The 14,153-nt window shown below is 43.5% G+C and overlaps 1 protein-coding gene across 5 annotated transcripts in view; it reads right to left on the bottom strand.

Annotated features, from left to right (window-relative positions):
• The window catches only part of hspa12a (heat shock protein 12A), a 57,508-nt gene extending 43,721 nt beyond the window's left edge, over positions 1 to 13,787 (bottom strand). For 2 of the 5 annotated variants that reach the window (XM_084021638.1, XM_084021640.1), the window contains exon 1: positions 13,546 to 13,787. In XM_084021638.1, coding sequence (XP_083877764.1) covers positions 13,546 to 13,585 — 40 coding nt within the window. In that variant the 5' untranslated portion in view covers positions 13,586 to 13,787. The remainder of the gene's footprint in view (positions 1 to 13,545) is intronic. The other 3 variants (XM_084021641.1, XM_084021639.1, XM_084021642.1) reach the window with 2 other exon arrangements.
• Positions 13,788 to 14,153: the final 366 nt, after the last annotated feature.

Raw genomic sequence — 14,153 nt, 5'->3', positions numbered from 1 at the left:
CAAACGCATGTTGTGCTTGGCACCAAAACACTCCACAGTGTTTCTGACATCAGACATACGTTCCAACCTTTTACAATCGTTGTGCAAACACGTTTCCTCAGACGGCAAACAGACCTGGAAGCTGCAAGCAATACAAAGACACTAATTAGATACAGCTCAGCACCACTAACCAACAGACCTGAGGTCAGATCACATGAACAAACATGGAGGCAGTGAGAGGAGAAGGAAGACCTGGACCAGGATGACCTGGTTTGTGTGTCCACCCTTTCAATCCCCCTTAATTACTCCTTCACTTTTCCTGTTTCTGTATTTAGATATGTATTTACATATTTACCGTGGTATCGATTCAGCATGGGACAACAACACTACTGGACCTCATTCATTCCCCCACACACACTATCTTCAAGTTAGTTTGAATGAAACAGACGGAGCTGGGCTTTCTTCATTATAACAAAGACCTTCAATCTAAAACAATGAAGAGAGACAGACAGACAGACAGACAGAGGGAGAGATGGAGAGAGAGAGAGACAGGCAGACAGAGACAGGGAGAGATGGAGAGACAGAGGGACAGAGAAATGGGGAGATGGAGAGACAGGGAGACAGAGAGACAGGGAGATGGAGAGATGGAGAAATGGACAGACAGGGAGACAGAGGGACAGAGAAATGGGGAGATGGAGAGACAGGGAGACAGAGGGACAGAGAAATGGGGAGATGGAGAGACAGGGAGACAGAGGGACAGAGAAATGGGGAGATGGAGAGACAGGGAGATGGAGAGACAGAGAGATGGAGAGACAGAGAGATGGAGAGACAGGGAGACAGGCAGACAGGGGAAGAGATGGAGAGACAGAGGGACAGAGAAATGGGGAGATGGAGAGACAGGGAGATGGAGAGACAGAGAGATGGGGAGATGGAGAGACAGGCAGACAGGGAGACAGGAAGACAGGCAGACAGAGAGACAGGCAGACAGTGAGACAGGCAGACAGTGAGACAGAGAGGCAGGCAGACAGAGAGACAGGCAGACAGTGAGACAGAGAGACAGGCAGACAGTGAGTTCCTGGAGAGGGCCGGCCTTTTGGACCCTCTCTGCTGAACAATGGCTTTCCTTCCTGCCTGTCTGAAATGAAAAAACTGAGCTGCGTTCAAACAGTTGCTGATTAGTGGAGAGTTGTTCTTTAGCCTGGACACGAATAGACGGCCATTGTGTTGACATCCGTGTCAACGCATCATCCTGCGTAGTAGTCTGGCTTCACTGGTCTTTGGTGTGGTGCGTGCCGGTTGGAGCAGGTCTGATTCTGCATTTTTAAACAGCTGATGAATAATTCAGCAGTGAGGAAGTATTCTCAGCTCAACAGTGCAGCTTCATATTTTAGGAACACTTACAGTATCTGGCTGAGTTGCAGTCCAATGCTGTCTAAGGCACGGACCACACTGCCTTTCATTACCAGAATCTTTTATTTCATTTCATCATAATTTCATTTACATGTATTTTAAAAAGGGTTTAGACGTATGTGTGCTCCTTTCTAGATTATAACAATTCACACTTAAAAGCCGGGTCTCTCTTCATTCATGAAGCCACTGCATTTTCAATAACAGTCCTGCAAATATTTCAGAATAAAAGCCTTTTTACAATAGTTTTTGTCCCTGACAGTATATTGATATCAAACCAGCAAAACTACTACATTTCTGAAGTATGTATCTGTAGAACACATCGGAGATATTTAAAAAAGTAAATATTCATATCGACTCAACACTGTCCTACAAATCGGCAAATATTTCAGAATAAAGCCTTGTATTAACAAATGAAGGGGTTCTGCCCAAGGACAAATGCCAGGGAGCTTTTACTTTGAAATGGAAGTGTTAAGTTGAAAATAAATATTTTCTTTTTTCACGTCTGTGACACCATCGTAATGTGATATCAACATACTGCCAGTAGATCGTTTCACTCATTGAAATCAATACATCATAGTATAACCCAATCTTTCATTATATTAACTAATATAACATAATATGGAAAATACAAATTAAAACACATTTTCAGTCCAGAGTTTTTTTCTGATGCATCATGGATAAAATCAGCTGATTGACAGGAAGTTGGTTGAAACAAAGGTGTTGGTCAGTCTGTCTGCTTGTCTGACGTTTTATGCAGTAAGTGAGATGACCCGAGTGAATCTTTATCTTATTAGACAAAACAGATACAACTGCATAAAAAACACGTTTTTAAGTTTAAACTTGCAATATATTTTACTGCACTACTTAGCAACCCCAGGTCCTGGACAGGTTGGGAGAGATGTTGCTACCAGGGAAGGAGAATGTTGCTCAAATAACAAAGGTTGCATTTGTCTGCATCGCGTTGGTGTGTGTGTGTGTGTTTTCATAGAGAGAGATGTGTGTAGCTTTTTTTCCAATACAGATCAGAATCTGCACATGAGCTGAAGAACGTGAACGCATGCTCGTGCGGTCAGCTGTGCTGGACTTCATCCTGTTCCCCAATGACATGGAGGTCAGAGGGACTGGATACTGCAAACTGGCTGTCAGTGTTTGTCTATGAGGGAAAGTCCTGAATGGCCTGACCAGTTCACCAATACCAACATCTGTATTTGTAGTGTTACCAAAAGAAAATACCACAATTGTGACTAGGGATGTCCCGATCCAGCTTTTTGCACTTCCGATCCGATACCGATATTGTAGCTTTAAGTATCGGCCGATACCGATACCGGCCGATCCAAGCATGTATTAAAGATTAAAGATGCCGGTTGATGGAAATGATCCAAAATTAGGGTCTGGAAAAATATGGCTGGAAAATGATGAGCATCACATTAATAGCTACAGATACTGTAAAACACTACAACGACATGAGTGCATATATTGTCTTATTTTATCAAGTAAAATATAAGTTATAGGTTTACTCAACAGTCCCTTGCTTTGCATTCACACTGCTCCAGCCCAAACGGGCTTTAGCCCGTACACACGTCATCACGTCCTAATACTACACATAATGGCTTGATGTTGTTATGAAGGAGTGCATATATTTATCGACAACACTCGACCTGCATCAGCGCATGTGCGCACGAGCGGATCTGTGCGAGCAGGCAGCGCGGAAGCTGGTCCGGTTCCGGTACCGGTCCGGTTCCGCTCACACCAAGAGTGCAAGAGCTTATCAAAATACAGTGTCAACTCCGTGTTTCAAAGTAGAAAGCGACATCGTGGTGGTTTAACGAGGCGGAACGGCATCAGAACAACATCAAGCGCATGAGAACACGAAGAAGAACGTAGCGGGAGCGCGCGGCGAGGATTGTTGTGGCTGCACGTCTTGCGGAGCAAGTCTACTGTGCTGCGCGGAGGCGCTCCTAATGTAAATGTTTATTGATTTATGAATGAATTGATAGGTGGCTTATTTTTGGCATATTGATTTTATGGCCTGTACAATGGTAGGGGAAACACTGGACATGCACACAAGTCCATCTTGTTGTTGTTTAGGGGATGCTGGACAGGTCGCGAGGTGTGCGCTAGGTGTGCTGGAAAACGCGGACCGGATTTTGGGGGAAAAAACTGGAATATGCTATCGATATGCATTTTTTGCTAATATCGGCGGCCGATCCGATCCAAATATCGGATTGGGACTTCCCTAATTGTGACTTTGATATGATACCCTTCTTTAATATCTGGACACCAATATTGATACGCCACCACAGCAATGTATGGAATAATACACGACAAAATGGAACTTTCCTGCTCAAACACAATTCTAACAACTCCCTTAAAAGAGTTGATATTTAAAAACATGTTCATATTTAAATGACGTGCAGTACTCTGGTGTTCCCTAGACTTGGCTGTCTGTGGTTTCTGTGATAGTTAACTTCATATAGGCAACCAGAGAGTTTAATAAGACGTGTTTGGTAAAGCAGCACTTTGGCGTTCTGTGAGATGTTGATGAAGAAACAGGCTCTTTGGTGGATTATGTGTTCTGCTTGAATATTTTCACTTTAATTTGTTGCCTCCATACTTCTAGTTACGGCAGGGTATTGCGGTAGTATCTCTCTAGTATTGGTATACTGTGCAACACTAGTGTAGACTCTACGTTTACCTTCACTAAATCATTAGTGACGTAAACAAGAGACCTTTGGGGAGGAAACACAGCCATGCAACAAATCACTGCATAGGAGAAGAAGAAATATGGAGTTTATATAAATTGAATGTGGGAAAGCTTCAGGGATGAAGCAGAAGGAATGCACCACTTTGATTTTTACAACAGAGCCAACACTACAGAATGCTAATTTACATACTTGACATGCCACAGCAACATATGAAACCATTCACCACCTCACTGCAGAAGGCCGTGTGCAAAGATCCAAACCTATAAAGTTGGTAGGAAGGAAGTATTTAATGTGTCCACAGAATGAGACTAAAAATATTTAGGCTTCTAAACATTGTTTTCCTTTTCTAAATGGGTGCCGTTTCCTCCCTCCCTCCCTCTTCAGCAGCTCCTATATCTGATGTCCTGTGAGTAGCACCTCCCCCATCCTGTACCTCCCACTGCTCCACAGATCACCTCCTCCTCCACATGGTTCATGTCTGAGACATGACACAATGCTGAATGGCCTCCTGCTTTCCCCTCAACACTCGGAGCCATTTCATCATCCTGTTTGGGCTTTGTTTGGGTCAGCTGGGGCAGTCGTTAGCTCATCACAGCTTTTAATGAAAGCATAGGGGCTGAAACAAGATGTTCTTTTTCATGGTAATGTATGTATGAAGCGTATTCACTCACTGCATTGTGGGTGAGCAAACCGTGGGTCGGTAGTGAATGGATCCACTTGGTTCCATTTATGTTACGGTTGGTGAAAAATGTGTCGTTTCTCATGTTTTACCACACAAGATCTGTTTTAAATGATTATTTTTGACATTGCTGATTTATTTTGATAGTGAGAGAGAGACCGACTTGAACATTGCATGAACAGACGCTTCTCATAGTAGCTTCTCACAAGTTACCAGTTCACATTCTAACCCTTCTTCAGTTCAGTCATTCAGTTTGACACACCAGTGACAGTGACTGCACACTCCCTTTCAGCCCTCCAAAAGACCTCAGACCCTCAGGCCCCGTCCACATGTACCAAAACAAACTTTTTTTCTCCATTTTTCCTTGGCGTCGTTTCAAGGAAATCTGCATCCAGACGAATCCACTGAAAACGACTCAGCGCGCTGTAGTACATATTCCAGACCCTTATGTGGCGCTGTTTCTGCTACAAAAAATACACCAAAAACGCAGAAGAAGAGACGGAGCTTGACCGGCCGTTGCTATGGTAACAAGTGAAAGCTACAGCTACTATCTACCCGACCACCCGATCAATCAATATCCATAAGATGACAATTTAGCCCGTATAAATAAAACCAACAGCCGTCACCCTAAGGACCTTGACGAGGCGTTGTCACACGTTGGGATGGATTAATTAGACAAATAAATGCCTACATTCATGGGAAGTTAGCTAGCGGTCGTTTGTTAGCATCGTAATAAAGTAGCATATCTGCGACTTTTCTCCCGGGATATTGCCCCCCTCTCTCGGCTCTGTTGTTTTTCATACAGTGGCCCTGATACGCCGTCATACAGACGAGCAGAATATCTGCTGCAGCACGTTCACGAGCACGTAGGCCGCCGTTGTTGTTGTTACGAGACGTCGTGGGGGAAGAGTCGGGCTCAAGGGTCGAGGAGCGGGGCGATGACGTCAGTGTATGCATTTCTGCCGTCTACATGAAAATGAACACGAAATGGAGGGTTGCTGTTTTTTTCTATTTCACCCTGAGAGCTGCAGTGTTTCCCCTACCATTGTACAGGCCTGTCAAAAAAAAATCATTCATAAATCAATAATCATTTACATTAGGAGCGCCTCCGCGCAGCACAGTAGACTTGCTCCGCAAGACGCGCGGCCACAACAATCCTCGCCGCGCGCTCCCGCTACGTTCTTCTTCGTGTAGGCTACTTTATGAGTTTGATGTTGTTCTGATGCCGTTCTGCCTCGTTAAACCACCACGATGTCGCTTCCTACTTTCTAAACTCGGAAAGTTGACACTGTATTTTGATAAGCTGTTGCACTCTTCAGACTCGTGGTGTGAGCGGGACCGGAACCGGACCGGACCGGTACATTTATAATAAAAATGCCGCTGTGTGTCTCCGTCCAAAATCGGCTGCGCTCGCGCTGCCTGCTCGCACAGATCCGCTCGTGCGCACATGCGTTGATGCAGGTCAAGTCAAGTGTTTAATAGGAATATATGCAGAGACGGCGCTCCTTCGAAACAACATCAAGCCATGTGTGTGTAGTATTAGGACGTGATGACGTACAACCGGCTAACGGGCCAAAGCCCGTTTGGGCTGGAGCAGTGTGAATGCAAAGCCGCGGTGGACCCCCCTGGGACAATCATGCCGAGGCACGCTACTGATCGCGCCCTTAGGCAGCCTATGTTGATAAAATAAGGATTGTTTTTGATAAGCTGTGAACTCTGAGTTAACATATTTCTACCTGAATTTCTATGAACTATCAGGCTGTTGAGTAAACCTATAACTTATATTTTACTTGATAAAATAAGACATTATGCACTCATATGTCGTTATAGTGTTTGACAGTATCTGTAGCTATTAATGTGATGCTCATTATATTCCAGCCATATTTTTCCGGCCCCTAATTTTGGATCATTTCCATCAACCGGCACCTTAATAAGTCACTCTCTCCTTGAATCCTTGAAAACCTTGAATACACTCTGGTTCAACAAAAATGTTGAATGCAAATATAATAATTGCAGAATTGCAGACTGTTTGCTGTGCCACCTGACTTAATCCAACTGCACCAATACACCATCCCACGCGTCACGTCTGTTTAGGGTTTTTTCGGTGGGTACCACCGGGCCTGAAAAAAATTCTAGGGGAAACACTGGAGCTGGTTTCAAAAATGTTTTTTTCTGTGCTTCAATATTATTTTGCTTCCTCAAAATCTTCATTTGTATTTGTATTTTATGTTGTTAAATAGCAATCAGGAAGCCTTGTACTATTTACATATTGGGAATAAAATAATATAAAAAAAAAATAATAATAAAAAAAAGACCTCCATTCTAGGTCGGCCCGTCACACTTGATGGCACGATGAACCCCATATCTGTACTGAGTGGGAGGAGCAGACTGTCCAGAGTGGGAGGGGACTAAACCCACCAACCCATCTAGAAACACAGAGTCCATCTCGTTAACCTGCTTTGTTTCATATGATACAATATTATCAACACATTTTGTAATAGAGCAAAACCTTATTTATAGATCTCAATATATATAGATATCAAATGTAGGGGTCAAGGAATATTACTTTTTCAGGGCCTATACCGATAATTAACAATCTGGAGACAGACAATGATACTGGAATTGTATATTTTATGTTTGTCTGCAGTTTAAAAAGTGTCAAAAGGTTTAGACTAACACAAACTCTTAAAGTGGAATTGAACCTTTCAACATAACCGTGACACAAAAAGCTGGGAGCTATCAGCAGCATTATAATGAAGTCATAGTTCCCTGAATAGAATAGAATGGAAAAGAATTACTGACTGGGAAATTATTTTGACACAGCATCACAGGGTCAGCAAAAAACACTCTGTACTACATGACAAATAGAAACATAAGAATATATATACGATATAAAAAATAATTATCTATATCTCTCTATATATACACTGTCCATTTAAAGTAAATAAAATAAAGACCAGAGTGTAGTGACTATGGCTGCATCATAGCTAAAATACCGCTTTTTAAAATAAAATAATTTAGGTTTAAAAAATCACACTAACAACAGGTCTCTCTGTGTGTTGGGTACCAGGATGTAACGTTACTATAACAACAGGTCTCTCTGTGTGTTGGGTACCAGGATGTAACGTTACTATAACAACAGGTCTCTCTGTGTGTTGGGTACCAGGATGTAACGTTACTATAACAACAGGTCTCTCTGTGTGTTGGGTACCAGGATGTAACGTTACTATAACAACAGGTCTCTCTGTGTGTTGGGTACCAGGATGTAACATTACTATAACAACAGGTCTCTCTGTGTGTTGGGTACCAGGATGTAACGTTACTATAACAACAGGTCTCTCTGTGTGTTGGGTACCAGAATGTAACGTTACGTTACTATAACAACAGGTCTCTCTGTGTGTTGGGTACCAGGATGTAACATTACTATAACAACAGGTCTCTCTGTGTGTTGGGTACCAGGATGTAACGTTACTATAACAACAGGTCTCTCTGTGTGTTGGGTACCAGGATGTAACATTACTATAACAACAGGTCTCTCTGTGTGTTGGGTACCAGGATGTAACGTTACTATAACAACAGGTCTCTCTGTGTGTTGGGTACCAGGATGTAACATTACTCAGACTAACAACAGGTCTCTCTGTGTGTTGGGTACCAGGATGTAACGTTACTATAACAACAGGTCTCTCTGTGTGTTGGGTACCAGGATGTAACGTTACTATAACAACAGGTCTCGCTGTGTGTTGGTACCAGGATGTAACGTTACTATAACAACAGGTCTCTCTGTGTGTTGGTACCAGGATGTAACGTTACTATAACAACAGGTCTCGCTGTGTGTTGGGTACCAGGATGTGACGTTACTATAACAACAGGTCTCTCTGTGTGTTGGGTACCAGGATGTAACGTTACTATAACAACAGGTCTCGCTGTGTGTTGGTACCAGGATGTAACGTTACTATAACAACAGGTCTCGCTGTGTGTTGGGTACCAGGATGTAACGTTACTATAACAACAGGTCTCGCTGTGTGTTGGCACCAGGATGTAACGTTACTCACACTAACAGCAGGTCTCTCTGTGTGTCGCTCTGTGTGTTATACCTTAATGCATGAGTTATATTAGTGATGATCATTTCTGTCAGCTTCATATAACAACATGAAAGGAAGGTCTTGACCTTGTATTGCTATGGCAACAAGCGTTGAGCAACTGTCCTTGGCATTACACACAGAATTACTCCAGTCTACATGACACTGAAATGTATGGTCTGCAACATTTTGTTTAGTTGGAATCAGGAGCAGCATTTCCACTGAGAGAACACGTTGTGTTAAAGTCTGTTTCTCTGACAGAATGAAAGAAGAAAGAGACCAGTTAAAGGCCCGACACCTACACCCGTTCGTTCTTTTTTCTTTTTTTCTATCATTGCATTTATGCCTAGCCTTCTCCCCTAATCTGAGGAGAAGGCTAGGCATAAACATTAAATATTATTGGTTATATGTTTATCAGAGTAGGTCTACGTAAGAAATGTGTACAAAGTTACACAAAGTAAAAAAAAAAGACGCTACACATACTGCGCACGCATCATTCATAACGGTTCCGTTCTGTGCAGCTAAATCAAAGAATAAAGGAGTTGCGCTAAAGTGCAACATGGAACTTGGAGACATAAAGGATGAATTAAAAACAGGACAATTAACGTTGAGCAAGTCATCAGGAAAGTCAGAGGTACGGGATCATTTCAAGTGACTAGTGGGAGGAGGCGATAACATACGTGTCGGCTTTGTCCAGTCATATCCTAATCGCGGCACTAACGTAGCCTATAAAATTATTTGTATATTTTAGTGACTGAGTAGTGGTGCAGCCGCACCCCCACTTCCCATGGATATGCACATACAACAGCCTCATGCATGAAAAATAATTGTCGGGTTGAAATCGGGCTCGGGCTCTTAATTACAGTTAATGTGTCGGGTCGGTCCGGGTTCGGACAGAACGCGCACAGGCTCGGGTCGGGCTTGATTTTCTGGGCCCGAACTAAGCTCTACTTCGTCGGAACCCGAAAATACTGCCAAACTGCAGAAGTCGTGTTCTTCTTTGAGACCAGGTCACTCGGTGCGCGACTCGCCATCTCTCTCTCTCTCTCCTATATAAGTGCATTGCATTTTTTTAATGACGGCATTGAAACTGATACCGTTGCTATTTTTAAGACCCGTGGTATACTGTATTACCGTATTACCGTATTACCGCCCAAGCCTACTTTATGGTTATTAACTCCATCATTGATTTGTGATTGTCAGTGATAAACAGGAGAAACTAATTAAATGAGCTGCAGAGACCAGAATTCAGGAGGATTTCAACCATCAAAGGGAGTCTTCAATGACAGTATTTTATAAAATATATAAAAGAGATCTTCTTTCCTGATCTGCCATCCTACGACACAACAAGCTGAAGAAATCGTCAGTTTCTGCCATTTTTCTGCCACCACAATGCAATACAGAAACGTGACATCTACTCCAAAATGGTCTAGAAATGTCAGTGAAGAGTAACTAAACTAATATTTAGCCTGAAAAAAAAATCCAGGCTAAATATTTTAACTGAATTTGCATCTTTGCACTCACTTCGCATGCAAGGAGAGTACAATAAATCAGTTTGTGTTGGACACAGCATTACTCAAAATAGCTCAATTTATCTCAATCCAAAAGCTCCCAGTATGGCTCCAACAGTCTACATCCTTTTTAGTGGACAAGTGGGACAACAAACACGCATGTTTGACCCTTTGAATGTTTGACATTTAAAGGCATACTTGCTTCATATTCAGTCTGACATCAATATGAACTCATCAGGAACAAAAGGGAGATTTTATCATTCAAAATACTGCAGTTCAAACACAAAACAAACAGAAATGAGGTTATTGACTGCCCCAGTAAATAATATTAGATACGGACACTTTCATGACGTTAAGCCTATAATGTGATCAGTCAAGCTCGCCGTTGCAGCAGATAGCATGTGGCATGTGAGTGTGTGCAACATCCTGCTGCCAATGAATGCAGTTTGCTTTCACTGCAGGGGAGATGTGTGGTCTGCATGGTGATGATGCATTTGTGCCGCATGGGAATAATCCCAGTCAGTCAAAGAAACCGCATCAAGGAGCAACATTAAGCTATCTTCAGGCTACACATGGTGCCACTGTATCTACTTAGCTCATCTTGCATTATGTAAAAACTCTGCCTCCACAACTAAGTGACAATTACATCCCAGAAAACACAGCTCATCACTTATCAAACTACAACTTTGAAGTTTACCTTTAAACACAAGTAACCACATTAACAATCTGTTTAAACGTGTTCTTCCAAGTTACAAAATAGGAATAGGCTGCTGTAGAATTGGGGAAATAATGAACATAGAAAAAATAAAATGTGTTCTTCTAACGTCACAGAACATCCCTTGTTGTGTAAACCTTCTCCTACTTTGGTGCATTTGGATTTCTGCATTCATTTAAGTTGTTGTTTCAACTTGTAAATCTATTTCAGTTCAATAATAATGATCGGTTCATTTGAATTTAATTCATCAATTGATTGAACATAAATGTGGCACTCTATTTATACATTTATTTAACTCCATTGTCAGTTGTTCTTTGAAATCCATTTCAGATTGACTTTTTGACCAGCGTGGTCAGAAACAGGGGAGACGGAGGCAAAGTAGCATCTTCAACCGCCAGTTCCCCATAATGCACTTTGTTTGACAGGTTGCTACCACGCTACCAATACAGTTAGCTACTAAGAACAAACTTTTTTCTCTGTTTTGCCTTGGCGTCGTTTCAAGAAAATCTGCATCCAGACGAATCCACTGAAAACGACTCAGTGCGCTGTAGTACATATTCCAGGCCCTTATGTGGCGCTCTGAAGAGACGGAGCTTGACCGGATGTTTGCCGGTCAAGAAGATGAACGGCCAATCTCCACCCGATCAATAAACACCCATAAGATGACAATTTGTCCCGTAGCAGTAAAACCAACAATAAGCATCAACAGCCGTCACCCTAAGGACCTTGACGAGGCGTTGTCACACGTTGGGATGGATTAATTAGACAAATAAATGCCTACATTCATGGGGAGTTAGCTAGCGGTTGTTTGGTAGCATCGTAAAAAAGTCCCGGAATATTGCCCCCCTCTCTGCTCCGGTTTTTTGTTAGAGTGGCCCTGATACGCCGTTGTACAGACAAGCAGAATATCTGCTGCAGCAGGATCTCAAGCACGTAGACTGCCGTTGTTGTTGTTGTTACGAGACGTCGCGGGGGAAGAACTCAGGCTCAAGGATCGAGGGGCGGGGCGATGACGCCATCGTATTAGTTTTTGCCGTCTACATGAAAAAGAACACGAAACGGAGGGGTGTCATTTTTTTCTTTTTCACCCTGAGAGCTGGTTTAAAAAAAGTGCGTTTTCAGGCCGCGAAAACGCCGGATCCATATGGACGGCCGGCCAAAACGCACAAGACTTCTGCGTTTATGCACAAAAAACGTCTTTGTATGGAAGGGCCCTAAGATGACTTTAACACTGAGCTGTAAAGTTGACCTTGAATTATGAAGCTAACTTTGTTAACAGCTGCACACCAGAATCCAGATGGATCCAGATCCAGTAAGGGTGCTGCTCTGGTGCTTGTGTTAATCAGATCCACCCGTTGCTCCTCCACAGTCCAAATATGGTCACTTCCTTCACTGGTCCAATCCAAGATGACGACGGCAAAAATGCCAAACTTGAGGCTTTAGAACCGTAGTCCACAATCCTATAACGTCATCATGACTACATCCACTTCTTCAGTTGTCAAGCTTATTTATTACCGATCCAGCTGGATGAAGAAAGTCAGCTTTTGTTGTCTGTGAAATGTTGTTACGGTAATTAGTAATTTCAAGTTATCAACTTCAATTATGTTTTTAAATAACATGCTGCAATGACAACCAAGAAAAACTCAATAGTGCACAGTCAGGATTCAGAGGTTTAAGTCACACAAAGTGTTTGGCTCTGATCCCTGCAGGACCCCATCAGGCTGCAGTCCCTCTCCCAGTCCCCTTACATAACACTGGAGCCTTGCCAAAACCGAGTCCTCCTAAAGCTCTGCAAACCAGCCAGACAGGAATCTTTGGGCCTCATTGGAACCTAATGGCTGGTCTACAGAAATGACCCGCAGAACGTAAAGCGCTGACTTTTGTTTAGCGTTGGAACACGGTGACGAGGAATAATGCGCGTTCATGCTTTTAGAGCTCGTCATCCAGAAGAAAGTGATATCAAAGTTATCTGCCAGCACATCCAAAGGTTTTACGTGTATTAATGAGAGGCGGCTCGGTGCTGTTCCCAGACCAGCAGAGCCGGGCTCGGGCTGGGCGTTGATGCTCACTGCGTTACCTGAGGACATGGTGCAGACTTTTTTTTGCTGCATTGAGTCAGAACTCCGGTGGGACGTGCGTCACGTGACCAAACTCTGCGCCGTTCCGGAGAACCGAACATCTGCTCCGCAACACCGCCGAGCCGAGCCCAGCCGGACACGCGAGCGCGGGGCAAAGCAATAAAGTTGCAGCGTCGCCATGTTGCTGCGGAGAGCGCCGCTGCGTGCAGGCCGGTAGGCGAGGTCCTGCACACTGCGGCTGCCCTTGGAAAGCCACCAGCGCAGCCCGTCGCCCCGCGTTAGCACCGTTATTCACCGGTAATGAGCGCACTAATCTCACCGCACCGAAACACCAGAGAGCCGCGGTGGTTCCTATCACAGATAACGAGAGAGAGCAGAAGGCAGCTTACCTGTTATGATCTTCTCCGCCGCCGTTTCTTTCTCGCTCATCGTATCCCGCAGTTTCACCTCCTCCCGAGCCTTCTCACCGATGCAGCTGCACCAAGCAATCTTCCTGCTTTAACGGAGAATACCGGGCCAGGGCACAAACAAGTTCCACCAAATCCGCCTCCGCGCTGCGAGCTCGATGTCTCCCTTCAGCTGCTCCTCGCCTCGCCGCTCCCTGCTCTATGGAAAGGGCGTTAAAGAGCACATGGAGAGGATTTGGGGTCCGGAGGCTTTGGAAGTAAGGGGGGGGGTTTGAGGCGGAGAGGATGTTGGACCCCAGACTGCTGACCGCCCCTCCCACCACGTTCACTGTCCTGGCCAGGAATCCCAATGCAGCGCTGCATTTGGTCATAATTACATTTAAAAAATCCAAGAAATACTGACGTTAAAGTCCAAAACAAACATGTAAAAGAGATACAATTCAAAAACACTTCTCAGAATAATCCGGCCATACTTGAATTTAAAAAGGAAAGTGACAAAAGCCCATTACAGAATGATGATTTCAAATGTATAATGACATTGAAATAAATGAAATTGAAAATGGAAAATATCTAATTAAAAAAATGCCAAT

The sequence above is a fragment of the Eutrigla gurnardus genome (assembly GCF_963514095.1).
Source record: "Eutrigla gurnardus genome assembly, chromosome: 11".
In the NCBI taxonomy this organism is placed as follows: Eukaryota; Metazoa; Chordata; class Actinopteri; order Perciformes; family Triglidae; genus Eutrigla; species Eutrigla gurnardus.
Note: the sequence above shows the minus strand (reverse complement) of the source record. Positions and strands in the feature narration are given on the sequence as shown.